At 58.8% G+C, this 16,648-nt stretch overlaps 1 protein-coding gene across 1 annotated transcript in view; it reads left to right on the top strand.

Annotated features, from left to right (window-relative positions):
* The window catches only part of HMCN2 (hemicentin 2), a 111,516-nt gene extending 99,256 nt beyond the window's left edge, over window positions 1-12,260 (top strand). The window contains exons 87-99 of the mRNA XM_067542193.1: window positions 451-720; window positions 2,201-2,350; window positions 2,929-3,066; window positions 4,318-4,439; window positions 4,619-4,850; window positions 5,135-5,197; window positions 5,932-6,065; window positions 6,705-6,834; window positions 7,407-7,535; window positions 8,118-8,438; window positions 9,275-9,394; window positions 10,153-10,279; window positions 10,679-12,260. Coding sequence (XP_067398294.1) covers window positions 451-720; window positions 2,201-2,350; window positions 2,929-3,066; window positions 4,318-4,439; window positions 4,619-4,850; window positions 5,135-5,197; window positions 5,932-6,065; window positions 6,705-6,834; window positions 7,407-7,535; window positions 8,118-8,438; window positions 9,275-9,394; window positions 10,153-10,279; window positions 10,679-11,015 — 2,273 coding nt within the window. The 3' untranslated portion in view covers window positions 11,016-12,260. The remainder of the gene's footprint in view (window positions 1-450; window positions 721-2,200; window positions 2,351-2,928; window positions 3,067-4,317; window positions 4,440-4,618; window positions 4,851-5,134; window positions 5,198-5,931; window positions 6,066-6,704; window positions 6,835-7,406; window positions 7,536-8,117; window positions 8,439-9,274; window positions 9,395-10,152; window positions 10,280-10,678) is intronic.
* Window positions 12,261-16,648: the final 4,388 nt, after the last annotated feature.

The following is a 16,648-nucleotide window of genomic DNA, read 5'->3' as shown; positions in this document are numbered from 1 at the left end:
ACGAGTGCTGGGGGCCAGGGATATATGGGAGGTCAGACTAGGAGATCATTTGGTCCCTCTCTGGCTCTGTACCTGTCTCAGGGTGTGGGCAGAGGATGGAGAGATCAAGCAGGAGAATGACAGCACTGGATAGTCACCCCAAAACCACACGCTGAGAGAGGGGCCTTGGCTCCATAAAATCCCCGGTGCCCGTCCAGCTCAGAAATCCTGTGTGAATGCATGTGAACATCTCTCTTGGGGGAGTCCGGGTCACATCTGAGAGAGCCTAGTGACGTGCTAGGAGCCCCTCAGAATAATTAAGGATGGAGCTACCCCACGCCCCTCTGAACTCTGGGGCAGTTTGGAGCTGGATGTCAGAAACTGTCCCGGTATAACCTCCATGGAGCGTGCATGGACTCTGCCAGGCGTCAGGTGGTGCGGTGAGCTGATGGGCTCCGTCTTGTGTTCTAGGTGCCCCTGTGTTCAGTGTGAAACCTCAAGACGTGGTTCTGGGGGCTGGGGAGAGGACGATGCTGCACTGCCAGGCTACCGGAGAGCCAGCCCCTGCAGTGGAATGGACCCGGGCAGAGAAACCTCTCCAGGAGAACCACCGAGTCCAGATCCTAGCCAACTCCACGCTGCTGATCGGCGCCGTGGAGGAGACTGACACGGGGCTGTACGAGTGTGTTGCACGCAATCTGATGGGCTCCTCTGTCGTCCAGGCCTTCCTGACGGTGCGAGGTACGTGCCCCCGAGGTCTGGACTCGCCGCAGCGGTTCACATTCTGTTCAGTTTGGGTGATACTTCTCCTGCCCTCTGCGTGGGAGCGTGACTCTCCTTTGCTCTGATGTCTTTGCTCCTCTGGCTTGTCTGGTGGGGAAGATGTTTGACTCCCTTTTGTTTTCCCCTGAATATTCTGGCTGCTGGTTGCCGTGTAACTCCGTACAATACATCTGGATAAATGCAAGGTCTCTTGTCTCCAGCCATCGCCAGTCCTGGCTGCATAAGACAGAAGGAATATTCCACCCCTCCTTTGCAAACACACAGGTACAGCTGGGGTGGAAATTCCTGGTTGCGCCTGCTGACTGGTGAAGTGGTAGGACTGACAGGTGTGCTGTTACACCAGCCCTTGGCCTGGATGCCCTGTCTGGGGTAACGCAGGCGAGACCCTATTTTTTTTAAATCCCTCACATGCTCCCTCTGTAGCGCACTGCAGCACTGCGCTGCGTGGGTTAGCCACGTGCTGCGTCCAGATGCTCTTCCCCGTTTCTCTGTTTTAAACCATGTTGCCTTTTAATTTCACTGATTCTTTTTCCCCCTTGCCCTGTACTGTGGAACAGCACTGAGAGGTGAGGCACCTGAGCTCTCTGCCACTTCTTGTTTTATATCCCACTGCCTCTCCCCGTCCACGTCGAAGAGCCCTGGGATGGAGCTGAGGGGACCTTGGCTCTGCATTTAAGCCCTTGTGTGATCGTCCGTGCTAGCCTGCAGTCCGCAGAAGGCAGTTCTTTCCTGTTTGACTTTTACCGAATCTATTCGGAGCGATTTGATTCTCTTGTCTCGGGAGACCTCCTAAATGCCAAGACACATTGGCTTCTGCTTTTTCTCTGTGAACAGATTGCAGAGCCAAAGGAGACAGTCATGCTATTAGGCAGAGGAAATATGCTGGAGTGCCCGGTGCCTCCGTCTGATTAGCAGTAATAGGGGGTGCCGTGGCGCTGCCCGGACGCTGTGCAGAGACATACCGCCGAGAGAAACGGTCGGGACTGTGGGACTGTGCACTTGGCTATGCACGCCGGTTTGTAGGTGGATTCGTATGTGTGTGCATGTGTGTTAGTCTGGGTGCAGGTGTGCAAGGATGTGTGTGCATGCATTCGTGGGAGCAAGGGTCTTGTGTGCATAGATACAGTCTGCACTGGTCCTATGGAGCTGTGAAGCCCAGCTGCCCTAGGAAATGACTCCCCTGCTCTAGCCGGATCTGTGCGTGGCTGATGGTGCGGCAGTGTATTGCAGCAAAGGGGTCCTACTTGGGCTGCCGCAGGCCAAGCCCAGGCTGCCCATGGTAGGGACTGGGCACCATAAATGAAGCTGTGCAGAAGGGGAGCTAGGGATTAATGCCTCACCGGTAAAGTGGGCCCTTGGCCCCCAGATTGGGCCTTGCTGTGCAAAGAGGCGTAGTGTGGGTCTCCCACTTCGTTCCACCCTGTCCCCCTTCCCGCAGGAGAGCCCATCAGAGTCCGGGGCAATCTGATGGGCATCATTAACAATCAAGAGTTTGGCATTGCCTCTCTGAACGCCAGCGTGACGGAGGATCCCCGCTCCGGCACAACCACCATATGGAGCAGCATCAGGAATGTCCCACCAGCTGTCGGTACGTGACGCCGCTGGGGATATGTCTTGTGTCTGTGACACCTACTACGGGGCAGATTTCCATGTGACAAGTAAATGGCGAGAAGCTGGATGTCAGCCTGGGTGAATAATGGGCAGAGATACCCACTTTACAGTGCGTGTGGCAGGGAACGACTTAGCCGCATAGCGTTCTTTTACCAGCGCTAGTGGGACGTCGCGGATGAGAGCTGCTGTTCCTGCTCGTACACGTGTGTAGCCCGCCCTCTGTTGCACGGCTGCGTGATCCAGGCCAGGATTTAGGGAAACCCTCTAGCAGCACAAGCTGTGTCTAGTCTGGGAGCTAGAGAGCCCGGGAGAACCACAGGAGCAGTCGATTCCCCTTTATATTCACATACCTGACTCCTGTCTGTTCCCTACCACCTGGGATGATGCAGTGCCCCGATGGCGGCTAGCCTAACCGCGGCTGTAACGGCCAGGCACCCACCCAGGGGTGGTTCCTATACCCAGGGCCCCTCTGGCACTTGGCAGCCAAAGCTCGTTTTGGGCAGCGCTGACTGCGAAGGGACTGACCCTCGGGCCCTTTCCCCTCCATCTGCCCAGGGCTGCTGATGAGAGTCCTGGTCACTGTCATTGCTCCGATCTACTGGTCCTTCGCCCATCAGAGCAGCAGCACCAGGAACGGCTTTTCGCTGACCAACGGGGTCTTCAAGCAGGAGTCCCAGGTGGAGTTTGCCACAGGTGAGGAGGCAGGCGGGTGTGGCCCTGGGGAGACCCCGGGGAGGGAGGCAAAGTTTGTCGTTCCAGAGTCTGTTGGGGAGCTGCATCCAGAGCCTTGTTGGTAGGGGGTGCCGTAGGGCTGGGTGGGGGCGTGGCGTCAGTGGGGAGTGATGATCGGGGGGAAGTCCATGGCGTTTCTCAGTCAGCCATCCAGAGAGCCAGGCATCACTCATATTTCATAAGGTGGGTGGGTTGTGGAAGGAAACCCTGCACTGCTCATTTCTCAGCTGGCCGGGGGGGGGGGGGCGGCGGCTTAGATAGTAATAATCAATGCCTACCTCTTATACAGGACTTTTCATCAGTAGATTTCAAAGTGCTATCCGAAGGAGGGCAGCACCATTATCCCCATTTTACAGCTGGGGAAACTGAGGCACAGCGGGGAAGTGACTTGCCCAGGTCACCCAGCAGCAAAACTGGGAATTGAACCCAGCACTCCTGAGTCCCAGTCCGGTGCCCTGGGACTGCTGGGAGCCAGCTCGTGACCGACGTTCACAGCAAAACCCAAGACCACAAGGAGTGCCCGCCAATCACTGGTTTTGTTCCTCCCTAGCTATCTGCACCGTGGTGCCTGAGGAGTCTCCCTTGGCTCCCGGGTCTCTGGAGCAGGGCTGTGTCCCAGCCTGAGAGACCACCTCTGCTCGAGGGGACTGACTCTTGCACTAAATCCTGTGAAATTTGTGGCTTCAACCCCACACACGGTGAAATCTGATCCCTCCACATGAGATCCCACTCGGGGCTCCAGGTTCACTGGAACCTGAAACTCCGGGGGAAACGGGGCGTTCGGTGTATAGGACCTGGAGGGAATGGAACTAAAGAGCTGTGTGCAGGGCGCCCAACCAAGCGGCACGGCTCACTTCAGTGTTGCGCCTATCGAGCCCTTCCTAAGACCCAGCGGCGTGGTGTGGCGTCCTGCTGGGGTGGCATGTTGTGCTCTGCAGGGAGACTTGTATCAGTGCAACATGTTGCTGGGGTCAGAGACCAGCCTGAGCTGTAGCTCCAGATCCACACACTTCCAGGTTTAGAAGTTGACATCACAACCTTGAAATTTGCTGCTGGCCTCTATTGGGCCCATGCAAAGCCCAGATCTGGGCCCTTTACAGCCTGGTTCGGCCCTTGGAAACTCAGCCTTGGGTCTGTCTGAAATCATCCTGGGCCGGATCATTAACCGGTGCGGAATCCTTGACCCCTACTTGCCACCCCGTGTCGTTGCAGGAGAGATCCTGCGGATCACGCACATCGCCCGAGGCCTGGACGCAGGCGGGACGCTTCTCTTGGATGTCATGGTCAATGGGTTGGTGCCGGAGAGCGTCGCTGATGCTGCTGTGCTTTTCCAGGTCGGTTGGGAGCTCGGGGACACTGCCGTCGCCACCCGCTTCTCTGCCGAGCGACCCTCTGCGCTCTCTGCTCCTGTGTGCAGTGACAATAGGGGATCCCCTCTGCCACGCTCCCTTGTGCCTGTGAGTCCTGGTGGGCCCTTGTCCCTGACTGTCCCGTCTCCCTCTTTCCCTCCCAGGATTTCAGCGAGCGCTACGTGCAGACGGGAGCCGGGCAGCTGCACGTGGAGTCTGTGCAGAGCTTCCTGCAGGACGGGCTCCCTGTTCCTATCCGAGGCAACCACAGCATAGAGTATTCCGCCGCTCTGCAGCCCTCCCCGGTGCAGTACGTCCAAGTGCGGGCCGTCAAATCCTCCTTCGACCTGGCCTCTGAGCAGCTCCTCTTCCAGCTCAGCTCCTCCCTCCGCACAGGTAACGGGAGAGCAGCCAGCAGCCCGGCTTCTCAGTCCGAGCGCAGGGCGAGCGGTGCCAGCTGACAGCCCTGGCGGCAGAGTCCGCAGGCTGGACCGTTGCAGGACGAGCTTCCCCCGGGCTGCCCTGCTCCCAGGGCCGAGAGAGAGAGGCCGTTGCTCGTTGGCGTGTCTGAGAGCTGGGTGACGCTGCGCCGAGGGCTCCTGTCCCCCGGGCTCTCCGCGAGCCCTGCCTCTCTGCGGAGCTGACGGGGCTCTCTTGCCTTCTTTGTCTGTGTGCTGCAGGGGCGACCGGAGAGCTGTGCCCACCAGGGTTTGCACCGGGCCCGCAGCAGCTGTACTGCGTAGGTAAGCACCACTTCTGGGGGGTGGGCCTGGTGCTCCCCTCAGGCCTGGGCCTGTTCTCCATCCCCGCTCAGCACCCAGCTGTCCCAGCCCTGGGGTTCTCAGTGCCTGGTGTCACTGGGGACGCGGAGGCGTCATTCCCAGCTCCGGCAGCCATCCGCACCCTGCCTTTGCCTGGGCTGGGGCGCCAGCGGTAGCAGCGTTGCTGCAGCGGTGTGGGTGGTGGGACGGGCGAGGCTTCACCCCAGTTCAGTCCTGCCTGGCGCCGGAGGGACGCACTGGGAGCGACTGGCTCGTCCCGCTGCCCGCTCTTTTTAGCACACTAGCTTATTCAAAGCTGGCGCGTGCACCTCTGCCCAGCCCTGAGCTGCAGCGTGGCCGTGCTTGAGGCCCTGTGCGCTGGCTGGGGGAGGCGGGATGGTTCCAGGCGCTAACACAGACCCCCCCGCGGCAGGCAGAGGCAGGTGTTATATGCGATTGTGGCCCCTGGGAGCAGCCCCACCCAGGGTCAGTGGGGGGCAGAGCCGGGTGAAGATGGAGCGCATGTTCCAGTCCCAGCGTGGCGGGCCTGTGCCCCTGCTCTGCCTGCTGTCTCCGTGCTCTCCCCCTTGGCAGTGGCAGCTCTCCCAGAGGGGGTTACTCAGGGCATCCCAAACCAGCGCTGGTTCCGCTTCCCCACTACCCTGATGTTCCCGCCACGTCAGTCACCTCTCTGACTCCTTTTCCCTGCATCCCAGATCAGAACGAGTGTGCAGCCATGAAGAGCCCTTGTTCCCACGCCTGCCACAACTCCGTGGGCAGCTTCTCCTGCTCCTGCCCCGCCGGATACGCCCTGGCGCCGGATGGCAAGGAGTGCAGAGGTAAGGAAGGGGCTGCTTTCTTCAGCCTCCCTCCCCCCGCCCCCATTGGGCTGACCTCCCAGGGGGGCTGCAGGCCCAGGACAGGACATCGGAGGAGCCACTTGGTGTGAGCACAAGCAATTCTCCCTGCGTCCTTGCTCCATCGGGGCATGCGATCCCAGCCAGAAGGATCTTCACAAGCCCATAAGTGAGGGAGGGGAAGCCCTCTCTGCCTTCTCCCGAGAGTGAGGAAGGCCCCTTTCCCTAGGATGCAGGCAGGAGGATCTCCCTAGGGGCAGCGGGTCCCCATGGGAACATCACAGGGCTGGGGACAGACACACACACAGGTCTGGCCCTGGGTGCTCCTTGTGGAACATAGCAGGGGGCTGCCCCATAGACCCTTGGATTCTTCTCTGGACGTCTCGGGGGAAAGACCCGCCGGCACGTTCAGCGCCCGCGTGGGATGGCTGTGCACTCTGCTGGGCCAGAGGTCCAAGGGCGCAGCCGATGAGGGACAGGAGATGCCGTTAAACAGCCATTGGCCTTAGGGATTTTCACCGAGGCTGCCCAATAGGAAGGAGACCGGCAGGGGGGCTCCCTGCAGAGAGGAGGGAGGTGGAGGCCCAGGCCCAGGCCCAGTAGCCTCTCTGCCCCCATGCTCCATTGGTGAGGGGGCTGAGGGGGCTGACATCCACGCCTGCCGCCCGGGGCAGCGGTGTGCGAACCTGGCGGGGGCCTATCGGTGTCTGACACGCTGTGGGGCTGGCTTCCGGCCGGCCGTGGATGGAGGAGGGTGTGAAGGTAACGGCCCCTGGGCCCCCCCGCCCAGCCTATGGCTCACGCGCCTTCCCTAAGGCTCTACAGCGGGACAGTCCGGCCCAGGGATGAATCCTCTGCCTTGTGGGGCAGGGGCAGGGCGGGCTCCCCACACCCCACCCAGAGAGTGTGACAGACCCCAGCCAGCCCTCGGCCCCTGTGCTGAGATTGCCGGTGAGCTGGGCCCCTCGGGACTGCTGGTGACGGTAGGATCAGCACGTGGGGCACCTGCCCCCGAGGCCCCGCTCGGTCATTTCCCGTAGCTCGGCCGTTAGATGGGTGGAAAGCGCCGTATCCCGCTATCCGCTGCTCAGGCCATCCAGGCTCCAGGCTCGGCGTTTACTGATTTCACTGGGCCTCACCCAGCACCTGGCAGACAGGGGAAAGATCCCAGTGAGCCCTGGATCGGCCCCGTTGTCAGTACAGGCCGATGGGGAGCAGGAGGCTGGACACAGACGGGTCCCAGGCAGTGGCTGTTGGTGACAAGGGGTCAGTGACAAGGAGGGGCCCCGGCTTTAGCCGCTGCGTGCTGACCTGTCCCCTCGTTCCCCCTGCAGATACAGACGAGTGCTTGGAGGGATCCCACGCCTGTCGCTACAACCAGATCTGTGAGAACACCGTCGGCGGGCACCGCTGCGCGTGTCCCCGCGGTTACAGGACCCAGGGCCCTGGCCAGCCCTGCCTGGGTAACGGACCTGCCGGACTCGGCTATGCAGTGATCAAAGCAGGGGAGGCAGCATTTCTGATGCGGGGAGTGGGGGATCTCCGGACTCCTGGCTGCTGTTCCTGACTCTGATCCTAACTGATCCAAATCTGGAGGCAGGTCTGGCCCGCCCCGTTCCCAGCCTGTTTGCTGCTGGTGCTGGAGTAACACAGCTAGTTCTCTCCAGAAAAGCTCTCCTCTGCCCAGTCCCTGCTTTGTCCCCTGCCCTTCGCCTGGGGACCTCAGCGCACTCCATGCAGTAGCCCGTACCCTTGGGGCGGGGGGTAGTGGTCAGGCAGCGTTACCCTCACTTTGTAGGCGGGATATTAAGCGACTTGTCCAGGGAAATGCAGCAGGTTAGTGGCGGAGCCAGGAATAGAAACCCGGGCGTCCTGACTCCCAGCCCTGCCCACCCTAACCAGGAGAGAACACCACTTCCCAGAGCTGGGAGCAGAGCCCAGAAGTTCTGGGTGCCTGTTCCTGCTCTAGCCACTAGCCCGCACTGCTCCTGCCCCAGACAGCTGGGCTCCCCGTACTCACACGGGCTCTTCTCTCTCTGTCCTAGACATAAACGAATGCCAGCGGGTGCCGCCGCCATGTGCTTTCCAGTGTCACAACCTCCAGGGCAGTTACAGGTGCCTGTGCCCGCCGGGGGAAGCCATACGTGGCGATGGCAAGTCTTGCACTGGGCCGGAGGAGGCAGGCGGGAACGTGATGCGTGTCAGCAACAGAGGGACCCATCTGCAGTGGCTCAGGCCAAGCGGCCGATCCCCCGGGGGAGCCTATTACACCTGGTTCTCCTTCAGGCAGTCTGATACCGCCCTGAGCCCTGGCAGCCGGGCCCAGTGCCCGTCAGGATTCACCCGGCGGAACGGTTTTTGCACTGGTAAGGCCACGTGCCGCTGCCCCTTGATGCTCTGGGGAGGCGGCCCCGCAGAGCAGTGCAGCTGGAATGGGCCCAGCCTCGGCCCAGCTGGGGGGTGACCGAAAGCTGGTGGCACCTGCTGGCCGACTGGGAATGTGTTGGTGCCGCCAGGCCAGTGCCCGATGGACACGTGTCCGTGTTGCAAAAGCCCCTGGTACGAGCTGGCTCTCTGCACGGCCGCGTCGGCTGAGAGGCCGTGGGCTGACGGAAGGGTCGTGCAGACAGGGCCCGAGCATCATTTTTTCGGGCCCAGTACAAACTTGTAACACAGGCCCCCTCCCACACACGTACCCCCATCCTTCATCCCAGACATACCATCTCATGAGCCATGACAATGTTTTCCTCATGGTAATGGGGGTTGCAGCCTGGGCCGGGCCCCCTCCAGGCCCCAGTAGAGTGTGCCCTTCCCCCCCCCATGTGGGGGCCCTGTGCGCAGGGGTCGGGGTCCCTGTCAGGCCCCAAAGGGAACATCCTGTCTTACAGCTTGCTGTCCTCACTCCGACTTTCCCTCTTCCTCCCCAGCCAGCCTAGGGCTCTGCCAGCTCCCATGGAACTGGTCTCTCAATGGCTGACTCCTTTGATCCCCTGTGGGGCTTCCCTGGACCAGGTCGCCCCAGGATGGGGGGAGGTAAAGGGGAGGGTTTGCTGAGGCTGTGTCAGTGGGCTGGTGCGCCATGGCGGCTGTGCACTGTGGGAGGTGTGGGAGGACAGAGTCTTGCCCCCCGTGGGAGGAGAGCCGGGCGCTGAAGTCTGCTGGGCTTGGAGCATCTCCTTTCTTTTTCCTTCCTTGTACACAGACCTTGACGAGTGTCAGGCCCGGAATCTGTGCCAACATGAGTGCAGGAACACCGAGGGCAGCTACCAGTGCTTGTGTCCCGCTGGCTACCGGCTGCAGCCCAATGGGAAAACCTGCCATGGTGCGTGCGTGTATGCCCCGGCCGTCCGTGTCGTCCCCCCCACCACACACACACACACACCACTTCAAAACTAAGCCCTGATCTCGTCCCTTTTTAAAGGCTGGATTTCACATCCTCCTCTTGCTGCTCCAGTAAAATCCCCACCCCACTGCAGGGCGCCCCGTGGCGTGTCATGTTTCCTCTCCCAGGCAGAGTGGCATCCTTCTAGGGAAGTCAGCCAAGTTGTTCCGGTGCTGGATCTGACCCATTACATTCCTACACCTCCCCCCGGGAGCGTTGTACCACTGCCGCCAATTCATGGAGCAGGGAACCGGGAGATGAGGTGACTTGCCTAAATGACACTCTGCATGGCAGTGGCAGAGCCAGGATTTAGAACTTGGGACCTCCTGGTCCCTATGCCTGGCCTCAGGCCACTAGAACCACAGTCCCGAGGTCCTTCTGTCCCTCTCAGCCGAGCCATGTGGCTATGTTGCTTCCTGGACCCGAATTCAGTATAGTCAGATGCTGTCTGTTGTGGGGTCCTGTTAATAACAGGGCAGGTGCCTGCTGTCAGCGGACCCAGGACAGAGCCAGGGAGCTTCACTGTCACAGGCTCATGGGGAAAGCCCTTCACTCTCCAGGGTACAGCTGCTCACCTGCATGTGTGGAGGGGGGTGATATGATGAGCAGAGTCTCCCAGCTGCAGGACCTTGGCATCCCCAGCCCAGGCCTCATGTAGCAGCTGTCTGTCCTCACTCCCCCTTCCTTCTCCTGTGCAGACATAGACGAATGCACGGAGGGGAGGATTCAGTGCAACCCAAACCAGCTGTGCTTTAACACCCGGGGAGGCTCCCAGTGCCTGGATACGCCCTGCCCCGCCGGCTACAGGAGAGGCTCCAGCCCAGGGTAAGGAGCGGGAGGGATAGAAGTTCTTCTTTGCGGGGGGGTGGGAGAAACCCAAGCAGGGCAGCTGTTCCTCTTTTCCTGGACAGAGCAGCCCACCACGGCTCTTCTCAGCCCTGCTGCCAGCCTGTGGGGCAGGTGAGGTCCTGGGTGTGACACCAATGGGCACAGACGGGCACATGCCCATTTTAGTGCGTTAATAATACTTGGCACTTTACCTCTTCAAAGCGCTGCGACTTCCCAAGTGTCTCTGACCCCCCCCTTTCCTGGCGGAGAAACTGAGGCACAGACAGGCTCAGTGGCTTGTCCAAGGCCCAGGTTAGAACCCAGGAGTCCGGGCTGCCTCTCCTCCGTGGAGCGGTGATCTCACCCATGTTCTCTGTCCTGCCCGTTCTCCTGCAGAGTGTGCTTCCACCGCAGCTCTGGCGGCCCCTTCACCCTGCAGTACAAGCTCCTCACGCTGCCCTTTGGCATCCCGGCCGGCCACGACGTTGTCCAGCTCACCGCCTCCTCCCAGGGGAGCCTCCTGCAGAACCACACCGTCTTCACTCTGCTGGAACAGGACCCGGGCAGCCCCTTCGCCCTCCGGGACGAGAGAGGCCGGGGCGTCCTCTCCACCCTGCACCCGCTCCACGCTGCCGGTGTCTATCGGCTGAAGGTGCAGGCCCTGGCCCATGGCGAGCAGCAGGCACGGAGCATCTTCATCCTCCTCATCTCCATCTCACCCTACCCCTACTAATGGCAGCCAGGGGGCGCTGGGAATGGGCAGAGGAAGGGGGAAGGTGCTGATCCCACGCCCCAAACCCCACTAGACGTGGCTTACTTCCCCTTTTGTTCCCGATTCTATCTCCCATGGGGGCACTCAGTTCAGTCTGAGATGAGCTTCTCCCTTTGCTCTGTCCCGTGTGTCTGCCTGGGATCCCTGAGCCCCTTTGCCTGCCGTCAGCTCAGCGCCCTGCAAGTGGTCCCCTGTGAGCCTGCAAAACCCCACTCCCTTGGTGCCCCGCTAGGGTTGCCAACTCTCCAGGATTGCCCTGGAGTGTGTCGTGATGAACCCTCCAAGAATACGTCCAACTGAAACTGGCAACCCTATCTGCAGCCCTATGGCTCAGCCCCCCGGCGAGACAAATCGCATTGACCCCCTGGGATGGTGCCAAGGCGGTTTGGAGGTCCCCAAACGCTGACCTCTCGTTGCCTGGACTTTGTGCCCATCGCTTCACCGGCTAGCTCCGCAGGGGATCATGTGCTCATGGCACTGATTCAGCCAGGGCTCTGCAATACCCTGCTGTTGTGTGGGGGGAGGGGAGTTTGCAAACATCAGGTGCTGTGGCAGTCCTCTCTTGTCTCTTGCAACACGCGGCTGTCCTTGGGCCTGCTATCACATGCGGCTTTTAAGCAAACAGAGCCGCCTGTGATGGCAATCGGAGCTGAGATACAGAGGACCTGGTTGGGAAACCGCCAAGTGGCTGTTGGTCTCCTCGGCTTTCGGCTCTTGGGTGGCACCCACGAAGCCTGAGACAGACGCTGGAGACACCAGGCCATCACTGTTCTGGGCGGTGTGTATTGGAGGAGCACCGAGTTGCCCCATCTGAGATCACAGCCCAGTTGTGCCAAGGTGGGAAAGGAAATGGAGGCCCAGAGAGGTCACCCAGCGGGGATCAGTGCCCAAATCAGGACGAGAACCCCAGGTCTCCTGAGTCCCCTGTCCAGGCATTGAGTGCTCCGGTGCATGCTGGGAGATGTGAGGCGCAGTTGTAGCCCTGCCCATGGTGCAGAGGTTTGCTAGTGGGGCCAACCACACACTACACGGTGTGGGGAGAGCTGCTGTGGCAGGGCTGGGAAGGGAGTTCCCAGGCTGAAGGGTTTCTTAGTAACCACATATGAAAAGGTTATGTTCAGTCTTTGTTATAATGACATAATCAAACTGGTTTCTCTGCACACTTATTTATTTCTCGTTTTGTACCAAATAAAGAGGATTTTGTCAGTAACACAGTCATGATCTTGGAGGGCGTCTTCCTTCTGCACTGCATGATGGCATTGCTCCGGATTTCGTGCTGGAGTTAGGGGCCTCTCTGTCCCAGCAGCCAGCTGTTGTTGAACTCAGTGGGGCAGCATTTGGCCCATTGTCTCCTGTATCCTCAATCCCCACTGGCTTTGGAGAGCATGATGATAGCACGACCACCTAGCTCCTACACGGTGCTTTTCATCTGTAGATCTCAAAGCACGTTACAAAGGAGGTCAGTATCATCGGTCTCCATTTTATAGGCACAGAGAGGTGAGTGGCTTGCCCAGAGTTACCCATCTGTAACGGCACCACTCACCGCGTAGCTCCTGTACCACTGAAACAAACGAGAGCTTTGCCAGTGACCACGGCAGGTGCAGGGTCAGGCTCTAGGTGCAGTTGTGACTTCAGGTGAGGAATAAGCTGCAGGAACAGATTGACTCTGGGGATACGAAGATCCTTTTTCCTTTCAGTCATGTTTAGCAGACTCTCCTTCTGTGGCATTTCTAGGGAGCCGGTTGCTGGAGCTGGTGAGCCCCAGAAGGAGAGGAAAATGCTGAAGGTAGAGCTGCTTCTCAACAAAATTGGGTTGGTTTCCCAGGTGGCCTGATCCGCTCTTGCCGTTGTGACCCGGATTGAAGCTGCCCGGAGGGACGTGAAATGTCTTGTTTCTGGGGAGGACCCCCATGTCGGGTCCGAGGGCTGGAGGCACTGTATTCTGCAGCAGATGAGCGCTCAGCGCCAGCGAGGGGGTGAGCGCTGACCTGCCATGCTTATGTGAAATAACTAGGTTTGTGTGTTGGAGAAAGGAGGTGGAAGGAGTATTTCCCCACCCGCCCCCGCTGCTTGCTTGTTACCTTAGCAATATCAGGAGCATCGAGTGTGGCCTCCCCAGTTCAGCCGGAGGAACTCCTGCGCCGGGAACCTCTTAGGCTGAAGTTGGGACCATCTGACCAAAAGAGCTTCCAATAAACAGGAGAAGAGATTTGGACGTCGCATGCATGCCTGGAGAAAGCTTCCTCCTTGCGGGCCTGACCATTGGAGTTGATGGAAAGATGCCCATTGACTGCGGTGGGATCGGCTCGGGCTCCAGGAGAGCCAAGATACTTATGAATAGCGGGATGCTGGAGCCTCCGTGGAGGGCGGCGGGGCCGAGGCATGGGGTGAAGGTGCTCTAGAAAGGCCAAGCTGTGCACCGTGGCGGCTGGCGTTGTGTTACCGTGCGAGGCACCCCTGCAAATTCAAACTCTCTTTGCCTGCTTGGGTCCTTGTGCTCTGATCTGAGCTATCTGGGGCTCGGTGGCAGAGGTCTGCTCAGGCCTCGGGCTGCAGCATGACCTGAGCGCAGATAAGCCGAGCCTGATCCCAGGGGGGTGAGTCATTTTCAGCCCTGACCCGAACTTGCGTCAGCACCACTCCTACTGCCTCGTCCTTGGGCTTTCCACACCCTGGGCCCTGTGCCCGCGAGCAGCCTGTGTCCACCTCCTGCCCGGGGCGGCTTGGTGCGGTGAGAGCTGCGCACCTGGCTGCTGCCGGCCACCTCCGACAGCTGCGCTGTGTGCGCTGCGGTGAGCAACACGCCGGTACGCTCCCGCTTCAGCACACGCCCAGCGCAGAGAGATGGGGACTGCCGGCGGGAGCTGGGCACGCAGCTGCCACCGCGCTGACCCCACGGGCAGGAGGTGATCACAAGCCGAGGAGTGGGGGTCAGCTTGTTTTCAGACCCAGCCTAAACCTGCCACTTGTAATCAGTCCCCAGCAGGTTTCGGTGGGTGGGTGGGGGGGAGGGGGTCGCAGGGCTCGACTCCGGTGTGCTTGTTATCCGTGCAAAGGGCCTGACCTGGGCGGGGCTGCCCTTGGTGACGCTGATCCTCGCACAGCGCTGACTCACCCGGTTCCCCCCAGCGCCCCAGTCCGGGGGGGGCAGAGGCTGTGTGCTTTGAAGCCAAGTGACCCAGTCAGGAGAGAACTGTTGGGATTTCTAAACGCCCTCTCGTGCTGTTTCCCCATCCCTGTGCAGCTGTCTGTCTTGCTGGGCGCTGGGACGTTCGGTTACATGGGCCTGGCTTCAGCCTGCGTCAGCTGGAGCCAAGTGAATGAAAACCTGGCTTTGCTGCTGAAAACACCTCCCTCTTTGTCAGTCACCTGACTTCCCACCCCCGCAGAACCACCCCGTGTGATCCACTGTGCCTGGTAACAGCATCTAACCCCACAATCTCCCAGCCAGCAAGGATGCAGCAGGGCAGGGATGCGGTGTGACTGCAATCCTTTTTAGCACGGGGAGGGGGGTTCTCTCTTTTGCCACTTGCTCTTCTAGACTGTGCTAGTGCTGTGTTGCTGGGATAAGAGAGGCTGCCAGGTTCCACTCCAGAGGTGGCTGCATTTCAGCTGTAGGGAGCCCCTATGCCCTGGGGGAACCCAGGCTTGACAATGTGCTGGGAACGTGGGCACCACATAGCCAATTTTGCCTAAAACAAAACAGGGTTATGTTGCCCTCAGCTCCCATACAGAGGGATAATCTGCAGAGCCTGCAGATCCCAGCATGCACTGTGCCATCTTGGGTCAAGAAGCTTTGCCAATTGGATCAAACGAACGTTCCTAGGAAAGTATGAAGGCTAAATATTTTACCTGGGGATTTCCTGTTTTATTTTCAAAAGGGAACTGGGCATTTCCCTCAGCCTCCCCAAGGTAGCATGAGTCCTAGCTCTGGTGTTGCCAAGAGGATTGCACACTGGACTGGGACTCCGGAGCGCTGGGATCTCTTGGGCAAGTCACTGCACCTCAGCTTCCTCATCTGTTAAATGGGGATAAAGCTACTAACTGGTGATAAGTGCGAGGTTGTATTATTAGTAATAGTACAAAAAAGGCCTAGTTTCCTGAAGCGTCTGGTGCACCAGGTTGTGATTCAACTTGGAAAACCAAGAGCATGTAAAATTAACTACAATGCTCAGGGCTCATCATTCAGGCATCAAGACGCCATCTCCCTAAAGACTTCCCAATTGCGTTAACTCGTCATCTTGGAAGACGGCTAAAGAGGTAGTCTGCAAAGCCCTTTGCCGGCAGAGAGCGACAGGAAGCTGGGCTTGTCCCTGGGGATGGTCCTGTAAATATTTCACGGTGGAGGTTTGATTTAGTTTCTTGTTTGCTTTGAGAGACACTGCAGTGAATTCAGGGCTGGTGAAAGCAACCTGACGTCCCTGGAGACTGGAGCCCTCTGTCCATCTGGGGAAGAGGGACAGCGGCACAGCAAACTTCCTGTGTGTGGCCTCATGCTCATCTGGCCTGGAAGGCTCCACATATAAGATGATAGCCTGGAGCTCAGTCTCAGAGGTGTAAGAGCAAACTGGAGTTTGCACACCTAAGCTAGTCGGGGTTTGCCCTAGCCAGAAGATATTTTCCTGTTTTCATCAGCAAATTAATGTCCGTTGTCATTGCAGAATAACCCTGTGCCTGCAACCTTGTGGAGAGAAACGCCAATAGGCTGAAAGCCATGGGGGTAGATTACTCCCTACCCCGCAGGCCAAACAGCGTGCCAGCAGTTGTGGCATGTTGTCTGACAATGACCAACGGTAACTACAGTTCACTGGGGCTGATGGGAGCAGGCGCAGGGCTGCCACGCTCCTTGCAACAGAGAACAGGAAGGGCTGGGTTGTCAGCTGCATTTATCTTCATGAGGAGACTGTAATGAGGAACGCAGTCGCTAGTGACAAGGCGAGCGCTTAGTACGCAGGGAGAATAAATGGCGCAGAGTGCTGTCAGCTGTTTACTAATTGGAGAGTTATGTTCTCAGTCAAAGGATGCATCCGAGGCCCAGACAGGTGTGTATTCAGCTGAGAGGAAGGGGAAGAAACTGTGGGCTTGGATAGCTAAGGAAGAGTGGGCTTGTGGTTAATTACAAAACCTAGCTCTTTTCCCCGCTAGATCTCAGTGTCTGATTGATGGTATTCCCATTGTACAGATGAGATTTAAGGAACAGGTAATATAGCGCATGGGATGCATAGAGATCAAAGTGCTTTACAGAGATATTCTCGCTTTACCGATGGGGAAACCAAGGCGTTGAGAGATTGTGACTTACCCGAAGTCACACAGTGAATCTGTGGCCGAGTTGGGAATAAAGCCCTGATTTTCGGAGTACAGTGGGACTCAGGAAATCAGGGCTTTATTCCCAACTCAGCCATAGATTCACTGTGCGACTTTGGGCAAGTCACCGAAGGCAAACACTTTCAACAGTAGACACTAATTGTAAGTAGACACTAAGTGTGAGGGTCTCAATTTTGCCCAACTTGAGACATCTAGGGCCTGATTTTCATAGGGGCTGAGCACTGACAACAAAGGGGTTAAATTAGCCTGACTCCTGGTACCATTTGTTG

This window comes from Emydura macquarii, unplaced genomic scaffold (genome assembly GCF_026122565.2).
Source record: "Emydura macquarii macquarii isolate MOO-44397 ecotype Brisbane River unplaced genomic scaffold, CSIRO-AGI_Emac_v2 contig_691, whole genome shotgun sequence".
NCBI classification, from domain to species: domain Eukaryota; kingdom Metazoa; phylum Chordata; order Testudines; family Chelidae; genus Emydura; species Emydura macquarii.
The sequence above is the reverse complement of the archived record's forward strand: the minus strand, read 5'-3'. Positions and strand labels throughout refer to the sequence as shown.